The sequence below is a fragment of the Pseudophryne corroboree genome, chromosome 6 (genome assembly GCF_028390025.1).
Source record: "Pseudophryne corroboree isolate aPseCor3 chromosome 6, aPseCor3.hap2, whole genome shotgun sequence".
NCBI classification, from domain to species: domain Eukaryota; kingdom Metazoa; phylum Chordata; class Amphibia; order Anura; family Myobatrachidae; genus Pseudophryne; species Pseudophryne corroboree.
The window spans coordinates 800,615,952-800,636,115 of record NC_086449.1 but is presented as its reverse complement, the minus strand read 5'-3'; the positions used below and the strand labels follow the sequence as shown (position 1 = coordinate 800,636,115).

Sequence of the window (20,164 nt, the reverse complement as noted above, 5' to 3'; positions counted from 1 at the left end):
AAAGATGGCCATTTACACCCTTGCAGTTTCTTCTCCCGGAAGTTCTCCCCAGCTGAGCGCAACTATGCCATTGGCGACCAGGAGTTGCTAGCCATCAAGCTCGCTCTAGAAGAGTGGAGGTATCTGTTGGAGGGAGCTTCTCATTCAATCACCATACTTACAGACCACAAGAACCTTTTATACCTGAAGGGCGCACAATGTCTCAACCCTCGTCAGGCCAGATGGGCACTTTTCTTTTCCAGGTTCGACTTTAAACTCCAGTTCTGTCCGGGCTCTCAGAATCGCAAGGCCGATGCCCTTTCCCGCTCATGGGAGCAAGAAAATGAGTCAGAGTCTTCAGACAAGCATCCTATTATAAATCCGTTGGCATTCTCCACGGTAGGGATGGACTCTACGCCCCCATCAGGGAAAAGTTTTGTGAAGCCGATGCTAAGGAAGAAGCTCATGCATTGGGCTCATGCTTCCCGTTTTGCCGGACATACAGGTATCCAAAAAACCCTGGAGTTTATCTCTAGGTCCTATTGGTGGCCAACTCTGAAAAAGGACGTCTTGGAGTTTATTGCATCTTGCCCAAAGTGTGCCCAACATAAAGTATCCCGCCAGTCGCCTGCGGGGCAACTGGTTCCACTATCCGTTCCCCGTCGACCATGGACCCACTTGTCGATGGATTTCATTACAGACTTACCCATGTGCAACAAGTTCAATACCATCTGGGTGGTAGTTGACCGGTTCACCAAGATGGCACACTTCATTCCTCTCACCGGTCTTCCGTCAGCTTCCAAGTTGGCTCAAGTATTCATACAAGAGATCTTCCGACTCCACGGTCTTCCTGAAGAAATTATCTCAGATCGAGGAGTTCAATTCACAGCCAAATTCTGGCGAAGTTTATGTCAAGTCCTCCAAGTCAAGCTAAAGTTTTCCACGGCTTACCATCCTCAGACCAATGGTCAAACCGAGAGGGTGAATCAGGACTTGGAGGCCTTCCTCCGCATCTATGTGTCCTCCTCTCAAGATGACTGGGTTCAATTACTTCCCTGGGCCGAGTTCTGTCATAACAACCAGTATCATTCTTCATCTGCTTCAACACCATTCTTCACTAACTTTGGATTTCACCCTAAAGTTCCTGAGTTCCAACCGCTTCCAGCAACTTCTGTTCCCGCAGTGGATATCACCTTGCATCAGTTTGCCAATATCTGGAAGAGCGTACGATCAGCTCTGCTCAAGGCATCGTTCAGGTACAAGAAGTTTGCGGATAAGAAGCGTCGAGCAGTTCCTGCTCTCAAGGTGGGTGATCGGGTATGGTTATCCACGAAGAATTTGAGGTTAAGAGTTCCCAGTATGAAGTTTGCACCTCGCTATATCGGTCCTTTCAAGATTGAACAAGTCATCAATCCTGTTGCTTACAGACTCCAGTTGCCTCCCTTCTTAAAAATACCCAGGACATTCCATGTTTCACTGTTGAAACCGCTGATCTTGAATCGGTTTCATTCCTCACTTCCTCCAACTCCGAAAGTCCAAACTCAACGAGGCGTTGAGTATGAAGTGGCCAAGATCCTGGACTCACGTCACCGTTACGGTCAACTACAGTATCTTATTGACTGGAAGGGTTACGGCCCTGAGGAACGTTCATGGACCAATGCTTCTGATGTCCATGCTCCTGCCTTGGTCCGGAGATTCCATTCCAAGTTTCCTCAAAAGCCAAAGAAGTGTCCTGGGGCCACTCCTAAAGGGGGGGGTGCTGTCACGATCCGGGTATCTGGATGCCATTTCTTACCCATCAGATGCCTCCTAAGGCTGGCTCAGCGCTCCAGGACCGGATCCCATCTGTTATCCTAATGTTCACATTCCTGCATCCTCTCCTGTCTCTCTGAGACGCTGTCACAGTAACGCCTTATTACATCTGGCATGGCGTCTCCCGCGGCCTCCGCCGCCGTCCCTGAGCTTCTGCATGCAGAGTGTCAGAGTGGCGATTACGTCAGCCGCGGCCTCCGCTGTATCCGCGTGGTTGGATGTGCACTTGTCAGCCTGGCGTCTCCTGTCTCCAGTGGCCGGCGCCGCCATTACTGTTTTCATTACCACATGGATTACAAACCAAACTTCCCTCCAAGTGTCTGCATGGGCGCAGCCATCTTGGATTCTGTCAGCTGATCATTTCCTCCAATCTGTTGTCAGTATTGTTAATCTGCATAATTGCCTAGCCAATCCCTTCCTTGCTGCAGGTATAAATACACTGTGCCTGAGCAAGGAAGGCGTCAGTGCTTTGGTTGTCAAACCTAGTTCCTGTTTGTCTCTCTCCTGTGATTGTCTTCCTCAAGACTTCCACCATAGAGACCCGCACCAGCATTCCACCTGCGGTGTAGCCTGACTCTCCAATCCATTGTGGATTCATCTGTTTCCAGCTACAACATTACCTGCTTCCAGCTCAGCTTCCAGCAGAGTACAGCTTCCCTTAAAGGGCCGGTGTCCTTTCTACACTTTACCACTCTCCACCGGTATTATTATTTCTCCGCTCTCAAGTTCTACATTTCAGTTCATATTTCATCGCTCCCAAGTTCATTTATTATTTAACTGGTTCCAGCCAGTATCCACTCCGTGCTAACAACAGTCTGGTTCCAGCCAGTATCCACAGCAGCTGTTTTATCTTCAGCAACCCAGCTTTTCCTGGAACACCAGCTGGCACAATCCTGGGTTATCTCCATTGCTACAGTCGGGCCTGGTAAGGACTTTCCATCTAGAAGATCATAAGAACTATCTCACACTACCAGTGCCCTGTGGCTCCTGCCATCCTGTAGTACCCAGGAACTGTATTTATTCTTTGCTGACTTTTACGTTTTCTTTTACTGCTGCTGTGTTGCGGAGTTGTCATAATAAACATCATTGACTTTTATCCAAGTTGTCGTGGTCACGCCTTCGGGCAGTTATTATTCATGTTACTTACATGTCCAGGGGTCTGATACAACCTCCCAGGTTCCGGTACATCTCAGCCCCTACAACTGAGGCTGCCTCCCGTCAGCTCAGGCCCTCAGTTGTGACACTATGATTTGGAGGTCACTACGGTTTAGCATACTGTGTATTGGGGGCATTGTGGTACGTCATACTATGAATTCGGGCACTATGGTGGCATACAATAAATTGGTGGGCACTATGCTGTGGCATACTTTAAATTGGGGGGCGCTGTATATCATACTTTGAATTGGGGTCACTATGGTGTAGTATACTGTGAATTGGGTTCCTGAGACTAACGTGTAGAGGAGTCTGATGACAAATAGGGAAGCCTGAAGGCGCGTATGTGTTGTTCTATAGATTTTTTCATATATTTTTGGCTGCAAATGATTTTTAGAAAAAATTGTGGAGTCCTGCATATCTATCTATCGATCTATCTATCTATCTATCTGTATATACACTTCTAAAACTGATTTTAGGGGGCTCCATTTTTTTTATTTGCCCTGGGCTTCATGAATCCTAGTTACGCCTCTGCCTGTCATCACCAGCTCAGGTCACTCACCTCCCCAGCCACCCCCACCTCGAACCGGCCAGCTGAAGTCCCGACCACCCCATGGCCTGTCTGAAACTGCCTGCCCCTGCCTGAATCTCCCTGAGACTCCGACCCCAGACCCATCCGCGGCTCCGCCCCATACCACACAAAGTCGTTGTCCCCCCCCCTCATCCAGTGTTATTGTTCATGCTTACCATTTCCACCACTTTCCCTGACAATCGAATGCGGGATGAAAGAGGGGAAGGGTATGGGTCAGGAGGCTGCTGTTTGTGAGGAGATCTGGGTCCTCCATGGATGTCAGAGCAGAGCTGGCGTGCAAATCCTGGTGAGTTGCAGCAGACACCAGGCCTGGGGGTCTACTATCCCATATTTAAGTGGTTTCTGTAAGTTTATCTGTGTTGTGTGTGTCAGTAAGTGGGGTCTGAGTCAGTAAGTGTGTGTGTCAGTAAGTGACAGTCATTAAGTGGTGTCTGTCATGTGTGTCTGTATCAGTAAGTTGTATCTGTGTCAGTAAGGAGTATCTATCAGTAAGTATGTACGTGCCAAAAAGTGATGTCTGTGTCCGTAAGCAGTGTGCGTGCCAGTGTTTATGTCAGTAAGTGTGTCTGTGTCAGTAAGCAGGGCCGGACTGGCCATCTGGCACTTCTGGCAAATGCCAGAAGGGCCGATGGCCACTTGAGCCGGTCCAGCGGTCACTGAGACACGCTGCCGCTCAGTCCGGCGGCAGCATGTCTCAGCTGTCAAGAGAGGAGAGCAGAGCGCCCGCCAGCGCGGCTGTGTCTGGTGCTGCGGCGGCTTTGTTCAAACCAGCCGCTGGTTCGTGAGCCAATCAGAGCTCGCGGACCGGCAGCCAATCAGAAGCCGCCGGTCCGCGAGCTCTGATTGGCTCACGAACCGGCGGCTGGTTTGAACGAAGCCGCCGCAGCACCAGACACAGCCGCGCTGGCGGGCGCTCTGCTCTCCTGATTCACCCCCGTCCCTCACAGCCCGGAGGAGCAGCAGCAGCAGTAGCAGTGCAGCAGCGGTAAGTAGCTGCAGCACTGGCTGCTGTGGGGACAATTGTATATCTGGCACTGTGGGGGCAATTGGCTGGCACTGTGGGGCATTTGTATACCTGGCACTGTGGGGGCAATTGTTTACCTGGCACTGTGGGGGCATTTGTATACCTGGCACTGTGGGGGCAATTGTTTACCTGGCACTGTGGGGGCATTTGTATACCTGGCACTGTGGGGGCATTTGTATACCTGGCACTGTGGGGGCAATGGTTTACCTGGCACTGTGGGGGCATTTGTATACTGGCACTGTGGGGGCATTTGTATACCTGGCACTGTGGGGGCATTTGTATATCTGGCACTGTGGGGGCAATTCTTTACCTGGCACTGTGGGGGCATTTGTATACCTGGCACTGTGGGGGCATTTGTATACCTGGCACTGTGGGGGCATTTGTATACCTGGCACTGTGGGGGCAATTGTGGATCTGGCACTGCACTATTGGGGGCATATAATGTAAATTTCGGCTCATACTGGGTGCTATAATGTAAATTTCGGCTCATACCGGGTGCTATAATGTAAATTTCGGCTCATACTGGGTGCTATAATGTGAATTTCGGCTCATACTGTGTGGTATAATGTGAAAGAGGCACCAGTACTAGATAGTATAAGGGGTCCTACTATTGTGGTGCATAATGCGTATAAGGGGTGTATGGTGTGATAAACTACACTGAAGGACACGCCCCCTTTTGAGTGGCCACGCCCCCTTTTCCGGAGCGCGCCTTCGGCGTGCGCTTATTTACAAACTTCACATTTACATACCCCCACTTAAAAATTTCCACTTCAACCACAGGTTGTGTGTATTTTAATAGAAAATGATGTACGCTTGTATGTTGTTAGAATATTAATTGTATTTGTAAGAGCATAGATTAATAAGTGGGAGGAGTCAGGAATAGTAAGGGGAGGAGTCACAGAGGTGGGCCTGTGTGCTTCAAAAATGCCAGGGCCTATTTTTAGTCCCAGTCCGGCCCTGTCAGTAAGTGTGACTGTGTCAGTATGTTTGTTAGTAAGTGGAATTTGTGTCAGTAAGGGGTGTCTGTGTTAGTAAGTGGTATCTGTCAGTAATGGGTGTTTGTGTCAGTAAGAGGGGTTTGTTTATGTGTGTCTGTGTCAGTAAAGGGGTCTGTATCAGGGTGTCTGTGCCATTAAGTGTGTATGTGTCAATAAGGGGTGTCTGTATCAGTGTATTTGCGTCAGTAAGTGGAATCTGTGTTAGTAAGTGGTGTATGTGTCGGTTTGAGTGTCCCAGGACGTCTCAGTTCTCTGTACTGCCCCCATCTTTTCTAATCATTCCACATCTGCTGTGTTGCCCCATCATTGCTACCCTTTCCACCTTCTTTGCATGTTGACACAGCTCTCTGTATTATATGGAGGTCACTGCGATGCTCCCTGTATGATATGGTGGTCACTGATGCTCTGCATTATATGGTCGTCACACACTTTTTTTGTTATAGTTAACTATTAAGTGGTTGAAGGTAGGCACTAGCTATAACCTCCATGGAGATAAATAGCCCCACTCATGGCACAGGCCACACCCCCTATTTAGAGAACACCCACACCACACTGGTCACATCCCCTCATCGCTAGTTACACCGCTGCAGCGCTTGTCACACCTTCTTCTGAGGCACACAATAGGCCCTTCATAAATTTCAGCTCCAGGCCCATCTGGACTTTAATCTGGCACTGCCTCTACCACCTCTGATGCGAGGCTTTTCCACTTATCTACTACCCTTTCTGTAATTTGTCCTCAAGTTTCCTGTGAACCTATCACCTTCCAGTTTCACCAAGTGTCCTCGTGTTCTAATACTTATTTTCATTTGAAGAAAGTCTCCTTCCTGTACCTTGTTAAAACCCTTGATATATTTGAATGTTTCTATCATGTCCCCCCTTTCCAGTCTCTTTTCCAAAACTATACATATAACATTTTGTGATGTAGGCCATGCACCATTTTAGTTGCCCTTCTTTGCTTCTAATGTATTAATATCCCTCTGAAGATATGGTCTCCAGAATTGAACACAGTATTCTAGATGAGGCCGTACCAATGACCTATACAGTGTCTTTATTACTTATTTCTTTCTGATGCTGATTCCTCTCCCTATGCGCCAAGCATCTGCCTAGCCTTTCTCATTGCCTTGTTACATTGCTTACCTGCCTTTAAGTCATCTGAAATAGTGACTCCTAGATCCCTTTCCTCCTCAGTAGTTTCCATTATAGTGCCATTGATACTATACTTAGCTTTTGAGTTTTTGAGAGCCAAATGCATGATTTTGAATTTTTTGGCATTAAACTGTAGTTGCCACGCTCTTGACCATCCCCCTAGTCTACCTAGAGACACAGTACAGATCCCTGGGGTACTCCATTAGTAACCTTTTCCTCCTGTGAATGCACTCTATTTTATGTAAATGTCTGATTCCTATATTATAACCAAGTTCTTATCCATTCAACTATCTTAGAATCCAAATCCATGCTTTTCAGTTTATTTAGCAGTCTGCAATGTTGGACCATGTCAAAAGCCTTACTAAAGTCTAGATATGTTACTCCAACGGCCCCTCCATCCTCTATTGTTTTAGTCGCTAAGTCAAAAAAGTCAGTAAGATTTGTTTGACATGATCTCCCCCCATGCTGTTTGGGATCCTGTAAAATGCTGGATTTGAGATATTCCACAATTCTTACTTTTAACTGTGTTTCCATCAATTTCCCTACTACTGATATAAGGTTCACTGGTCGGTAATAGCTTGCATCTTCCTTGCTTCCACTTTTGTGCAGTGGGACTACCTGCATGATTTTCCAGTCCTCTGGAATTACTCCTGAAGCTAGTGACTGGCTGAATAATTGTGTTAATGGTGTTACCAGCACCCATTTAGGCTCTTTTAGTGTCCTTGGATGTATCCCATCTGGCCCCAGTTATTTATCCACTTTCAGTTCTGCTAGGACCACTTTCTCTCTAAATGTACTTGCATCTAACTCATTTTTATTAATGTCCTTACAACTTGGACTTATAAAGACATAACACATATGTATTCCCTGAAATTAATATTATCCTCTTTCATTTAAGCACAAGTTATTTCTCATGAAAGATTCCCTTTCATAGTTACATTATCGTCCTTATACATCTTTTTATATTTTTCATCTTCATTGCCGTACATGTGAGTTTTTCTTTATTACAGTCATGAAAAGTTACAGCGTTGGTAGTTTCCGCAGCTCTTTATATTTGGTGCTATACGTTGTGTGAACCGGCTGGTTACATGGTAGGACAGCTCTAGGGAGGGTGGATGAATTGTCCCCCCCCCCTTCTATACCCCCACTGCACTTTCTCTTTTTAAACCCTCTGCCTTGAGACTTTCCAGTTTAATTGAAAACCGTGCAGGCGTTTTATAATTTACTGCTTATTTTATTTTGGAATGCATACAAATTCAATTTAAGCATCTAAGCTGTTTTCAGATTGCCATGAAAAACGCCGACTTTACTGTCAAATAAAAGACTGCGCTGGGTTATTGCCTTCCTAATTTCACAATGCCGGCGGGATTTTGGCCAGGGAACGGAGGGGAGCTCTGAAACAAACTCCAGATTTCTTTTTTTTTATTGGATTAACCTCCATCATTTTATTCAGGAGCAGGAACGATCTGTGTGCACTTCAATATCGTCACATTCAAGCGATTCTATTCTAATAACATTTGACTTTAGCAATAAAGATCAAATCATTTAAACAGTCCTGACTACAAACCTATGCATTCCTCTGAGGGCTGATCTGTGAAATGCCGCAGTCTTTTGAGTGAACATTACACAGCACATATGGGTTGGACGCCGTAGCAGCCATCTTTGTGTCTTTTGGAGGTCGCGCCTGCAACTTTATAAAAATTCCACTACAACGCCCTTCCCTGGTGTACGTCCATGCATCCAAATGTGCAAGGACTGAGCACCCACTCGCAACGTTGCATTACTGTCTGTTGTGTCATTAGATGCACCACGGGTTGCACCATCAAAAAATTAACCAGGCTTACGGTACGTGCAGATTCTTCATGGGTCATCGGTAAAATCCACCATGTTGGAAATCTTCGATTCGCTGATTCTGACCCAGGATTGGATCGGCGCATCGGATCAGCACCGGGGATTTGTCGGGTAAACGTATGGCACGCAATTTGTTCTTGCGCCGCTATTGGCCTGAGAACAAAATCAGTGATTCTGGAGGTAACGTAAACGCGGCATATAGTAGCACTTACTCGCATGAACTCGCGGGGTGAGTTTCATTAAATCAACTCCTTTTTATCTGTCAATTTGAAGCCAATGTAACATTGTGGGAAATACTGTTTTTGATTTTTTTTGCTTATTTAACCTTTTATGTGGTTTATTATACCCCTTTCAGACTTAGGGTCTAATTCAGACCTGAAAGTTCAAGCAGGACAGATGCAACATTTGCGACTGGGAAGCAACCTGAGAGGATTCCAAATGTTCTCAGTGGACTTTTGTGGACTTTTGGTATTGGTGCCAATTCATGGCCTATTTAGTCTAAATCGGCAAAACTCGATGATAAAATGACCACCCGTGGCACTACGACTGATCTAGTCAAATCATCATCCACCGGAACTGTGTAGGAGCTCTGTGCCGCTGATGATGGGAAATTAACAGATTTACAGTTGTTTATTTAAAGGTTTATTAACCAAACTCATTTTGAAATGATCAATCATTAGCAGACAGCAATTAAATGTGACCTTTTACTGCTCGCTCATGATCTGCAATGCTTGTTAAACATATGGGAAAACAAATTTCTGTGCGTAAAGACCAACCTTGATTACAGAGTAATGTAGGTAATGCCAATAAACATGACCTGAGTATAAACTAGAAACCTTTTTTTCTGAAAATCTTTGGATATATTCCATAAAGAGCTTTAGGTCTAGAGTTGTAGGGAGATAGGTGATGTGAGGACAGGTAAGATAGGGTATAAATGTTTTCCTATACAGGTAATGTAACATGAGTAGAGAGACGCGTGAGAAGGATCCTGGTACAGAGGCATTAGGACTCAACAGACAAGTATTTAGGGGAACTCTGAAGCGGGTGGAGTTGGAGGAGTGTGTGATGGGTGGAGGCAGAGAATCCCATTATCAAGGTGCAGCACGAGAGAAGATTTGGACGTGTGAGTGAGAGTAGGATTGTGGTTTGAGAAGTCTGCAACACATAATGTCACCTCAGGACATCATGGAAAATAGTGTCAGGTCCAGGAAGCTGGGTGATAGGAGTGCCCTAATGACGTATTGGGCGGCTCTCCTGGCAGTAGGGTACTGCATAGGTAAAGGCAAGTGGGGAATTCCAGATGTCCGGAAACCCCCTTTCCCCATAGCCTGGCCGACAGCCAGTGCTAGGCAGCCGGCGCCAGCATTAGGAGGTATATCACACGGACCATTCTATAGATAGCGTGGCTAAGCACGTCCAAGCTTGGACTGGCCCACAGAGGTGCAGGGGAAACCACCGGTGGGCACTACTGCCTGGGGGCCCACCTTCTGCTCTAAAGATCAGGTTCCAGACTGTGCACTTGAATTATACATTATACATATGTTACCTTATACTGGACTATGGTGTATTTTCTACAGTGCATTGCTGTTATTAATCTGTTATTAATCTGGTACATTATCATGCATGCAGCAGCTGAATTTACTGTATATATTTATGAAGGGGCCCAGACGTTGCACTCTCTAATGGTTAGTCAAACCAATGAGGTGGCAGGCCACCCCCCCTCTGCAGACTGGCCACACCCCTAACATGGGCCTCTACCACTGCATTCCCCCGGTGGGCCCTACATGCTGAGCGTGTCTCTATTGATTTGATAATCAGTGGATTAAAGCAGGACTTTTTCCAAGATTCAGCTACTAATGAGCAGTCTTCACATTTCTTATAACAGTTCAAATCGGAGAACCAGTTATTAATTGCGGAGTTTGGGAAACAAGTGATGCTAACCTAATTAATGGGATAAGTTCTGTTAACAAGAGTACAAAAATGAATGCCAACTGAAGATCCATTTTCACGGTGTGGAACTCTCTGAAAGTGCATTACCAGAATTGTTGCTATCTATCTTAATCGTTTCTCTTCTATTCAAACTTGATACAAAGTGACTTTCAGTATCCAGTCTGCAGATCATCCTAGTGGCTCTATAGAACGTGATTTTAAATTGTGTGTATTTTATATTTATTTTATTCCACTTTTTTTATTTTGATTGGGAAACGCATTTGTTGTATAATAACAAAATAAAATATATTGCTTGATACTTTCACAGACAGCGCTTCTTTTCTAGTTCTGCGATCGGCCTCTGCCTGACAGGCAGAGGCGGTCGCTGGACAGGAGGGGGCGGGCAGCTTTAGGGGCGCGGTCCTGGCAACGCAGGCCTGCCTGGATCGTGCAGGGGACGGGCCGCGGCGACTGCGTGACGTCACGCGTAGCCGCTGCGACCCTCACAGTGACGAGTGCTCCCTGCCAGCGTGCAGGAACTGCGCTGGTGGGGAGCTACTCTTCAAGTACAAAAGCATCGCCGCTGTGCGATGCTTTTGTACTTGTGCGGGGCAGGACCTGACATGCGGGGCGGACTAGCCCTGTGCTGGGCGGCCCCCCTGCATGTCAGGGAAGCTGATCGTAGATGTGCTAAATTTGGCGCATCTACGATCAGATCTGAATTAGGCCCCATGTCTGTGCGAATGCTTACTGTGTGTTTCCCTTAAACCCTGCATGTTCTTTCCTTCCTGTCTGCTAAATAGCTATCAGATCCGTTCTGTATATTGGGGGCCATTCTGAACCGATCGCACGCTGCAGTTTATCGTAGCGGTGCGATCGGGTCAGTACTGCGCAGTGCGCCGGCGCATGCCAGACGGCCGAAGGCCGACGGACCGATACGATTGCCTCTGCCTGATTGACAGGCAGAGGCGGTCACTGGGCGGGGGGCAGAACGGCGGTGTTTGGCCGCCGTTTCGTGGGCACGGTCCGGCCAACGCAGGCGTGGTCGGACTGAACGGGGGCGGGCCGCAGCGGCTGCGTGGCGTCACACGCAGCTGCTGCGGGCCGGGGAGCGATGAGTAGCTCCCGGCCAGCACGCTAAAGCTGCGCTGGTCGGGAGCTACTCTTGAAGTGCAAAGGCATCGCCGCTGTGCGATGCCTTTGCACTTCTGCGGGGGGGGGCACTGACATGCGGGGTGGGATAGCCCTGTGCTGGGCGTCCCCCCGCGTGTCAGTGTGAATGATCGTAGCTGTGCTAAATTTAGCACAGCTGCGATCATCTCGGAATGACCCCCATTGTCCTTTCTCCCTCCATATGACCATAGTCTGAGCCCAACTGCCTTTCCTGCCTATACCTATCTGATTATTTAGGGAGCCTACCTAGAGACCTTGCCAGGAAAACACAATCACCTGGCAGAAGTACGCTACACAGTACATGTATCTATGCATATATAGCTGCACATTTCCCAATTGGAAGTCATGCTCCTCACGGGATTTACTATGCATTACTGAAACTGCAGCCCAACAATTTACTTGGAACCAGTACCAGTAATATCCAATAGCCCAAAATATTTCTGCCTCCATGCCATAGATAGCAACAGCAACATCATCATCTAAATCCTAATACCAGACCACAAGCCTACAATGCCCCCCCACCCCTCCCCCGCACTCTGTAGGCTGCATGAATTACGTACCCCAGGGCACACTTACTTCTCATACTCAACATTCTTCATCTTGAAGCAGCAGTTTTCCAGGATGCGTCGGAGCTCGTGCTTCTGAATTTGCCCATTTTGATTGTAATCAAAGAGTCGACAGGACCTGACAAAGTTTTTCAGATTCTTTGATATCTGTGAGTGGGAGAAGGACAAGGTATTAGCGCAGGGTTTGCCATAGCATAAGATGATAGTATAGAAATGTTTTGATATTAATAATTGTAATGTCTATAAGACTCTATGGGGCAGATCTACTAAACCTTGGAGAGTGATAAAGTGGAGAGAGTTAAACTACCAACCATTCAGCTCTTGCCATTTTTCAAACACAGCCTGTAACATGGCAGTTAGGAGCTGATTGATTGGTAGTTTATCTCTCTCCACTTTACCACTCTCCAAGGCTTAGAACATATCCCCCTATCTGCAATAAGCCAACTGCTTTCTCGGCGGGTTTGACCTTTAAAATAATAAGGGACACATTTAACAACAAGTGATATTCTTGTTATCACTCATTACGAAGGATAAATGGCGCTCCAGCCAATCAGCTCCTGTCATTTTTCAAACACATGATAGATAGGAGCAGATTGGCTCTGGCACCATTAACCATTTGTAACAAGTGAAGATAAGAGTATCACTTGTTGTTACATCTGCCCCTAAGTGCGAAACGCGCCGTGATTTGCACTTAGCAATAGTGGCGCTTTAAATTTCAAGGTCAAATCCGTTGAGTAGCACATCTTTCAAAAGCTGCCACTTTGTCAATATACTGTACACCTTCAAGTTTTCCCCATTGCTTTAAAATAAGCCAGAGGAGCTGATTAGGAATTGCACGCTGTGCCAATACGAGCGCCATTGGCCAATGTTTTAAATACTGCGCATACATCTGAATCACCTCGCGCAGGCGTCCCGATTGCTACAGCACCAAGACGCAAAACAAATTTGATTGAAGGAAGTGTGACAAGGGTGGCTAGGCAGATGCAGGAGTGTCACTGCCAGCTGCATCTAAAGACGCACAATAGCTCACGCACTACGGAACACTGAGACGCAGAAACTGCACCTGTCGTAGGGCCGATAACTTATTCATAAGGTCAAGGTGCAATAGACGCTTACACCCTCAGTACATTTCTCAGTGTTTAACAAACAGCTCTCTCTTAACCACTAAACAAATCCCCTGTCCTTTGACTAGAATCCAGCACAATTTGTCGCAGTTTATGGCACAATTAGGGGCTCTCCCCGCTCCTTTGCACTTAGAATATTTACACAACAATATGAAGCAGGCAATCAGAACAGTAAACCGCTCCCCAGAGGGGTTGTTTTATTGACATCTCCGGAGGAATCCAGGCTGGTAAACTGGTCGAAGGAAACTGTCGCCAACAGCCACGGCGCTGAAGGGTTGTCCCCGACTCTTGGGCATCGCTAGGGCACACGGCAGCCACAGGGGCTGGGCAGTATTTATGGATCTTTTATTAGCCGTTGCTTTTTGCTTTTGTATTATTCTCCTGGAATTGTCATTGTGGAGGAAAGTCGGAGGAGATAAAAATAAAAAAAAAGACACAGATGAGCAGATATCAAGAGACATTCGCTGCTAAATGAACTGGAACGGAATAAGTATCTAGACTGGGAGGTTGTACGTTCTGGCTGTGTTCCTGCAGTAGCGCAGTCTAACTTGTCTTTCGCTATTGATTCCATCTGTTTACACTCTACAGAGTATTGGCGCCCTGCTGTGCATATATCCTATTTACCAGCTGGTAGCTCTGGAATCCTTCCAGCCCCTGGCAGCCTGCCTAGAAAAACAAATGGAGTTTATTACTTGTTCGTCTTCTGTTTTTAATTAACTGTGGTGTCCAGTATGGCTAGTTGACTCGCATTTACATAAAAATGAATGCGTGTAAAGACGGGACGGCATTTCCCGGTTGGGTCCGGCCTTGTACTCCGACCTGTTGGAACACTGAATGTTGTGTGTTGCCTTTTTTACCAATTTTCCAGATTAGCAAAAAGCTGTAAATAGCTGCTGGCACATGTGATGCGGTTTGTGTTTTGCAGAATATGTAGACTATATTGGATTAAAACTTTAGTGGGATAAAACCGTAACCTCATCGACCACACAGGACCGAGTCAGCCATTTGTACCAATACTCATGGGTAGACAGCCTATCAATTCGCTAGGAACTAGTGACATCACTAAGAGGCTTATTTGTTCATGCGGTACAGCCAGGAAAATAAATATCCTTATTCCACATATTGCAGTAATAAGGAATGTTTTTTTTTTTGTTTTTTTTTGAGAGGGGAGCGGGTAAGCTACTTAACAAGGATCAATAGCCAAAGTGAAGTGATAGCCCTCTGGTTCTGCCCGCATCCTAATGACATCATGCCAGTAGGGATTCCTCACACCCTATCCGGGATTACTCTAAGCAGTACGGAAATCAGGACATCTGTCCAGAGTCTGGGGTGTAAGTAATCCCGAACAGGCAATGTCCGGAAATCTATTTTTTTCCCCCATACTGGTGCGCTCACAATCTTGCGAGCTCTGTACGTTTGTGCTCCTGCACGCAGCCCCCTCCTTTTCTTCCACTCACTGTAGCCAATCACAGTCATTGGGCCTAATTCAGAGTTGATCGCAGCAGCAAATTTGTTAGCAGCTGGGCAAAACCATGGGGGTCATTCCGAGTTCGCTCGGTAAATTTCTTCGCATCGCAGCGATTTTCCGCTTAGTGCGCATGCGCAATGTCCGCACTGCGACTGCGCCAAGTAAATTTGCTATGCAGTAAGGAATTTTACTCACGTTTTTTTCCTCGTTCTGGTGATCGTAATGTGATTGACAGGAAGTGGGTGTTACTGGGCGGAAACAGGCCGTTTTATGGGTGTGTGTGAAAAAACGCTACCGTTTCTGGGAAAAACGCGGGAGTGGCTGGAGAAACTGAGAAGTGTCTGGGCGAACGCTGGGTGTGTTTGTGACGTCAAACCAGGAACGACAAGCACTGAACTGATCGCAGATGCCGAGTAAGTCTCGAGTTACTCAGAAACTGCACAGAGATGTCTTATCCCAATATTGCGAATCTTTCGTTCGCAATTTTGATAAGCTAAGATTCACTCCCAGTAGGCAGCGGCTTAGCGTGTGCAGAGTGTTAGATTTGGGTGGGGTGTGTTCAAACTGAAATCTAAATTGCAGTGTAAAAATAAAGCAGCAGTATTTACCGTGCACAGAAACAATATAACCCACCCAAAACTCTCTCTGCACATGTTACATCTGCCCCACCTGCAGTGCACATGGGGGGTCATTCCGAGTCGATCGTAGCTGTGCTAAACTTAGCACAGCTACGATCATTCACACTGACATGCGTGGGGACGCCCAGCACAGGGCTAGTCCGCCCCGCATGTCAGTGCAGCCCCCCCCCCTCCCCCCCGCAGCGGCGATGCCTTTGCACTTCAAGAGTAGCTCCCGACCAGCGCAGCTTTAGCGTGCTGGCTGGGAGCTACTCGTCGCTCCCCGGCCCGCAGCGGCTGCGTGTGATGTCACGCAGCCGCCGTGGCCCGCCCCCCCCAACGGTCTGGCCACGCCTGCGTTGGCCGGACCGCGCCCCTTAAACGGGGGCTCAACTCCGTCGTCCAGTCCCCTCCCGGCGAGCGAACCACCTCTGCCTCAGAGGCGATTGCTAGGCAACGACGGCTGGCATGCACCGGCGCAAGCGCAGTTCCGACCCGATCGCTGCGCTGCGAGAAACTGCAGCGAGCGATCGGGTCGGAATGACCCCCATGGTTTTGCCCAACTGCTAACAAATTTGCTGCTGCGATCAACTCTGAATTACCCCCATTGTCTCTGCAGGCTGCACTGCATTAGATGAGTTTTGCTGACCGGACCGCTGCAATCTACTGAGTCAAAGTAGGAGATGTATCAAACCTTCTAAAGAGAAAAAGTAGCTTTTAGCTATCATTTATCCAAAACCTTCTATAAAACGGCAGATGCTAATCGGTTACTATGGGCAACTTCTCCACTCTTTATCAGATGACACCTCCCTCAGAGTGAGTGGCTGACGAGTGAGACTGGCTTCCAGGACCCATTCTCATCACTTGCCTGTAAAGGTGCAGTCCAGCAAGGAGCTATAGCTTCCAGTTCTCATATTCTTACTTATACCTATTTATATCTTTACTGGCAGCTTTTACTTTGTAGCAGAAATCCTCCAGGCTCTCTATCACTCCCCTGCAGCAGGATGCCATGTGAGGGGGGAGAAGGGGGGGCTTTTTATTTAAGTAGGTAGAGTTTGAACAACAGCTTTGTTGGGGAATGATTGATGGATGCATACAGTGCTGTCAAAGCAACTCAGGCTGTATCAGATGCAATAGAGGCACCGTCTAAAACATGCGGGACGAGCAGCACCTGTCTGTAGTGAAAGACGCTCACTGACGGCTTCTCAGATCCGCTGCCTGCATCCGAAGACGCAGCATCACATCACTGCCGCGTGGGGCATCGGACATCTCTGCAACCCTGAGGCTGCTCAGAATGTCCAGCTGCCTAAGGCTGGGGCCACACAGTGCGTTTTAGCGGGGTCCCATTCAGCGGGACCTGCTCGGCAGGAAGGAGCCAGCATATGGGGTCCCATATGGCCGCCCACACATATGCGGCGGCGGCGCCGCATCCACCGGACCCAGATGGATGAAGAGGCGACCGGCTTTCAAGGAGAACACATACATTTCAATGTATCAATTGAATGTATTTCAATGTAAGTGTTCACACAGTGCGATTGGCCGGATGCCATTCTGCGGCATCCGGCCAAAAGGCTATGTGTAAATCCACACAGCATTTTCGCCTGACTGGAGAGGTTCTGCGAAACGGGTCCGGCGAAATCGCTATTTGTGGCCCAAGCCTAAGCCAGTAAAACTGCACCTAATGACACAGCCGCTGGCTCAGAATTAAAGGGATGAGGTGGTATAACCCTATATGTCGTCGTTCCCTTCCCCTCCAATAGCTACATCCAGTCAATCAGGCTGCAGCTTCACCACCACTGGAGCACAGCGGTACTGTGGCACGTGCCCACTGCGGCTCCGGCCTAGTAAAAAGAAAAAAACATAAGACAGATGACTTGTGTTGTTACCAGTAGATAGACATTACACACTGCCAACCTGTTGTATCTTTCACTTCCACTTATAACCAGCAGTTGGCACCATTTCTCATAGGGAACCCTCATCCCTACTGAGCCTCTGCTTTGGTTCCCCCACCATGATACAGGGATAATGGATGGACTTCCCCTTTAGTATTTTGCCTAAGAAACAAGATCTACTCCTTTACAGGAGATTTCAATGATATCAGTCCTTTGTAAGTAATAATATCCGTTAGTTAATCCTCCGGCGCCCCCCCCCCCCCCCCCATTCCTGATACGTCGCTCACACTTTGGTGACCCGTTCATCATTACTGTGCCCTTTCCCCAGTAGTGCTTTACATCTAACGTCTGTATACATTTGTAGAAACATGATTAAAGCCAATAATTTAGAATAGACTTTTATGACACACAAGTTAGAAATGTTCAGTGTTTCTTTAGACCCGCTGGCAGCGAAGGGAGTAACTAATGTACCATAAGCAGTTGTCTTTTTATCATCTCTCTGACAAAAAGCGGAGGAAAAACATAAGGAAAAGATATAGCCCACAGCCGCTGTAATACCCGGCAGCGTCATCAGGGGGCAAAAGAGCTATAAAATTGGCAATTATGAACATCATGCAATTTTCTCCAATTTTCATGTTTCAAACTTTTACTGGCGCTATAAGAGGAGCGAGCGTGTGCTAATAATGCAGCCGTCTGCTGGAAGGAGCGATCCTCGTTAGCCAAGTCTGATAACCCTTATATGACACGCACTCACCATTAACATGAGTCATGTGACAGAGGTGGCCACGCCATGTTTCTTGTGTGCAAACCGAATTAGGAGAATCAGAACTATATCATCTACGATGAAACCGTCACTCTTTTTTTACCCATTCTCTCTGCCCCATCCTTACTGGCATGACCTCTCTAAGGACATGCCATGTAAATTAGATGGGGATGACTGAGGCTAATGACAGTCCAAGAGTTTTGAACCGTATAGCAACTTTGTGCTCCAGAATATGACATCTATACCCCTTTCTCACAAGTCAAGAACCCAGGAAAAGCCCAGGCAGTGTGTTGGTGTAAATCGGGGGTGGGGAACCGCAGGCCCGAGGGCCGTATAAGGCCTGTAGAGCCACTTGATCCGGCCCGGCCAGGCTCACCTAGCCAGGCACCCGCTGAGATTTTGTTACTAGTGGGCGCCTGGCTTCTTACCCTCAGTAGCAGCCGGAGGCAGAAAATCACTCCTGAGCTCCGGCTTCCGGCTCTGGCAGTGTGCGTGTGTTATGGGAGAGATGTCATGACTTCTCTTCCATAGTTCTGAGGGCAACGGTCCGGAAGCAGGAGCGGGGCTGGTGAGTATTGTGGTTTTTTGTTCTTTTAATGTGGGTGTGTAAGCGTCGCTACTAGGGGGCATATCGAATGGGGCATAACAAGTGACGGGGCATATCTAATGGGGCATAACAAGTGACCGGGGGCATAGCTACTGGGGCATAACAACTGACTGGGGGTATATTTACTGGGGGCATATCTACTGACTGGGGACATAACTACTGACTGTGGGCATATCTACTGGGGGCAGGCTCATTTTTAAGTTGATAATTTTTGTATGGCCCCCGAAGGATTTTATAAATATCCAAATGGCCCTCGGTAGAAAAAAGGTTCCCCACCCCTGGTGTAAATGGTACAACCCAGATTATCTGACCCAAGTCTATTTGGGATTTTCCCAGGTCTGAGCTGGATAAGCTGAGGTAAGAAAGGGGCAAAGCCGTAACTTTTTTGGTGACCTGTGCCAGAAAGAGAATTGGCACATCCACCCTCTCCCCCCCCCCCCCCCCCACTTTTTTGTCCAATAGTGATATAATCAGGGAAGCATGACAAAATTGATCCCAGAGAAAGTCCATGCTATGATGCCCCTTCCCACACACACCTATCTATCTATAGTTATATATATATAGATATATTCAGCAATTAGTGGCACTCGCAGGACTTCATAGCGTGGAAAGTACGGACACGGAGGTCTCTGAATTAATCAATCAATGTTTCGCTAATTTAATACCTTTCGTCAATCCTGACGTAGGTATTAAATTACCGAAACGTTGATTGATTAATTCAAAGACCTCCGCGTCCGTTCTTTCCACATTATGAAGTCCTGCGAGTGCCACTAATTGCTGAATCTGTCTATACGGTCGCGAGACCGGTTTGAAGGCACCCGGGCACCTACTTGGTGGAGTGAGTGCTGGCATCTGTTCATATGTATATATATAAATATATATATATATATATATACACTGCTCAATAAAATAAAGGGAACACTAAAATAACACATCCTAGATCTGAATGAATGAAATATTCTTATTAAATACTTTGTTCTTTACATAGTTGAATGTGCTGACAACAAAATCACACAAAAATTATCAATGGAAATCAAATTTATTAACCCATGGAGGTCTGGATTTGGAGTCACCCTCAAAATTAAAGTGGAAAAACACACTACAGGCTGATCCAACTTTGATGTAATGTCCTTAAAACAAGTCAAAATGAGGCTCAGTAGTGTGTGTGGCCTCCACGTGCCTGTATGACCTCCCTACAACGCCTGGGCATGCTCCTGATGAGGTGGCGGATGGTCTCCCAGACCTGGACTAAAGCATCCGCCAACTCCTGGACAGTCTGTGGTTGGTGGATGGAGCGAGACATGATGTCCCAGATGTGCTCAATTGGATTCAGGTCTGGGGAACGGGTGGGCCAGTCCATAGCATCAATTCCTTCGTCTTGCAGGAACTGCTGACACACTCCAGCCACATGAGGTCTAGCATTGTCTTGCATTAGGAGGAACCCAGGGCCAACCGCACCAGCATATGGTCT

At 47.3% G+C, this 20,164-nt stretch overlaps 1 protein-coding gene across 3 annotated transcripts in view; it reads right to left on the bottom strand.

The window, feature by feature from the left end:
- EFCAB6 (EF-hand calcium binding domain 6) overlaps positions 1 to 20,164 on the bottom strand; it is a 411,320-nt gene that overhangs the window by 277,484 nt on the left and 113,672 nt on the right. For all 3 annotated transcript variants that reach the window (XM_063928921.1, XM_063928922.1, XM_063928923.1), the window contains one exon: positions 12,233 to 12,369. In XM_063928921.1, the coding sequence (XP_063784991.1) occupies positions 12,233 to 12,369 (137 nt within the window). The remainder of the gene's footprint in view (positions 1 to 12,232; positions 12,370 to 20,164) is intronic.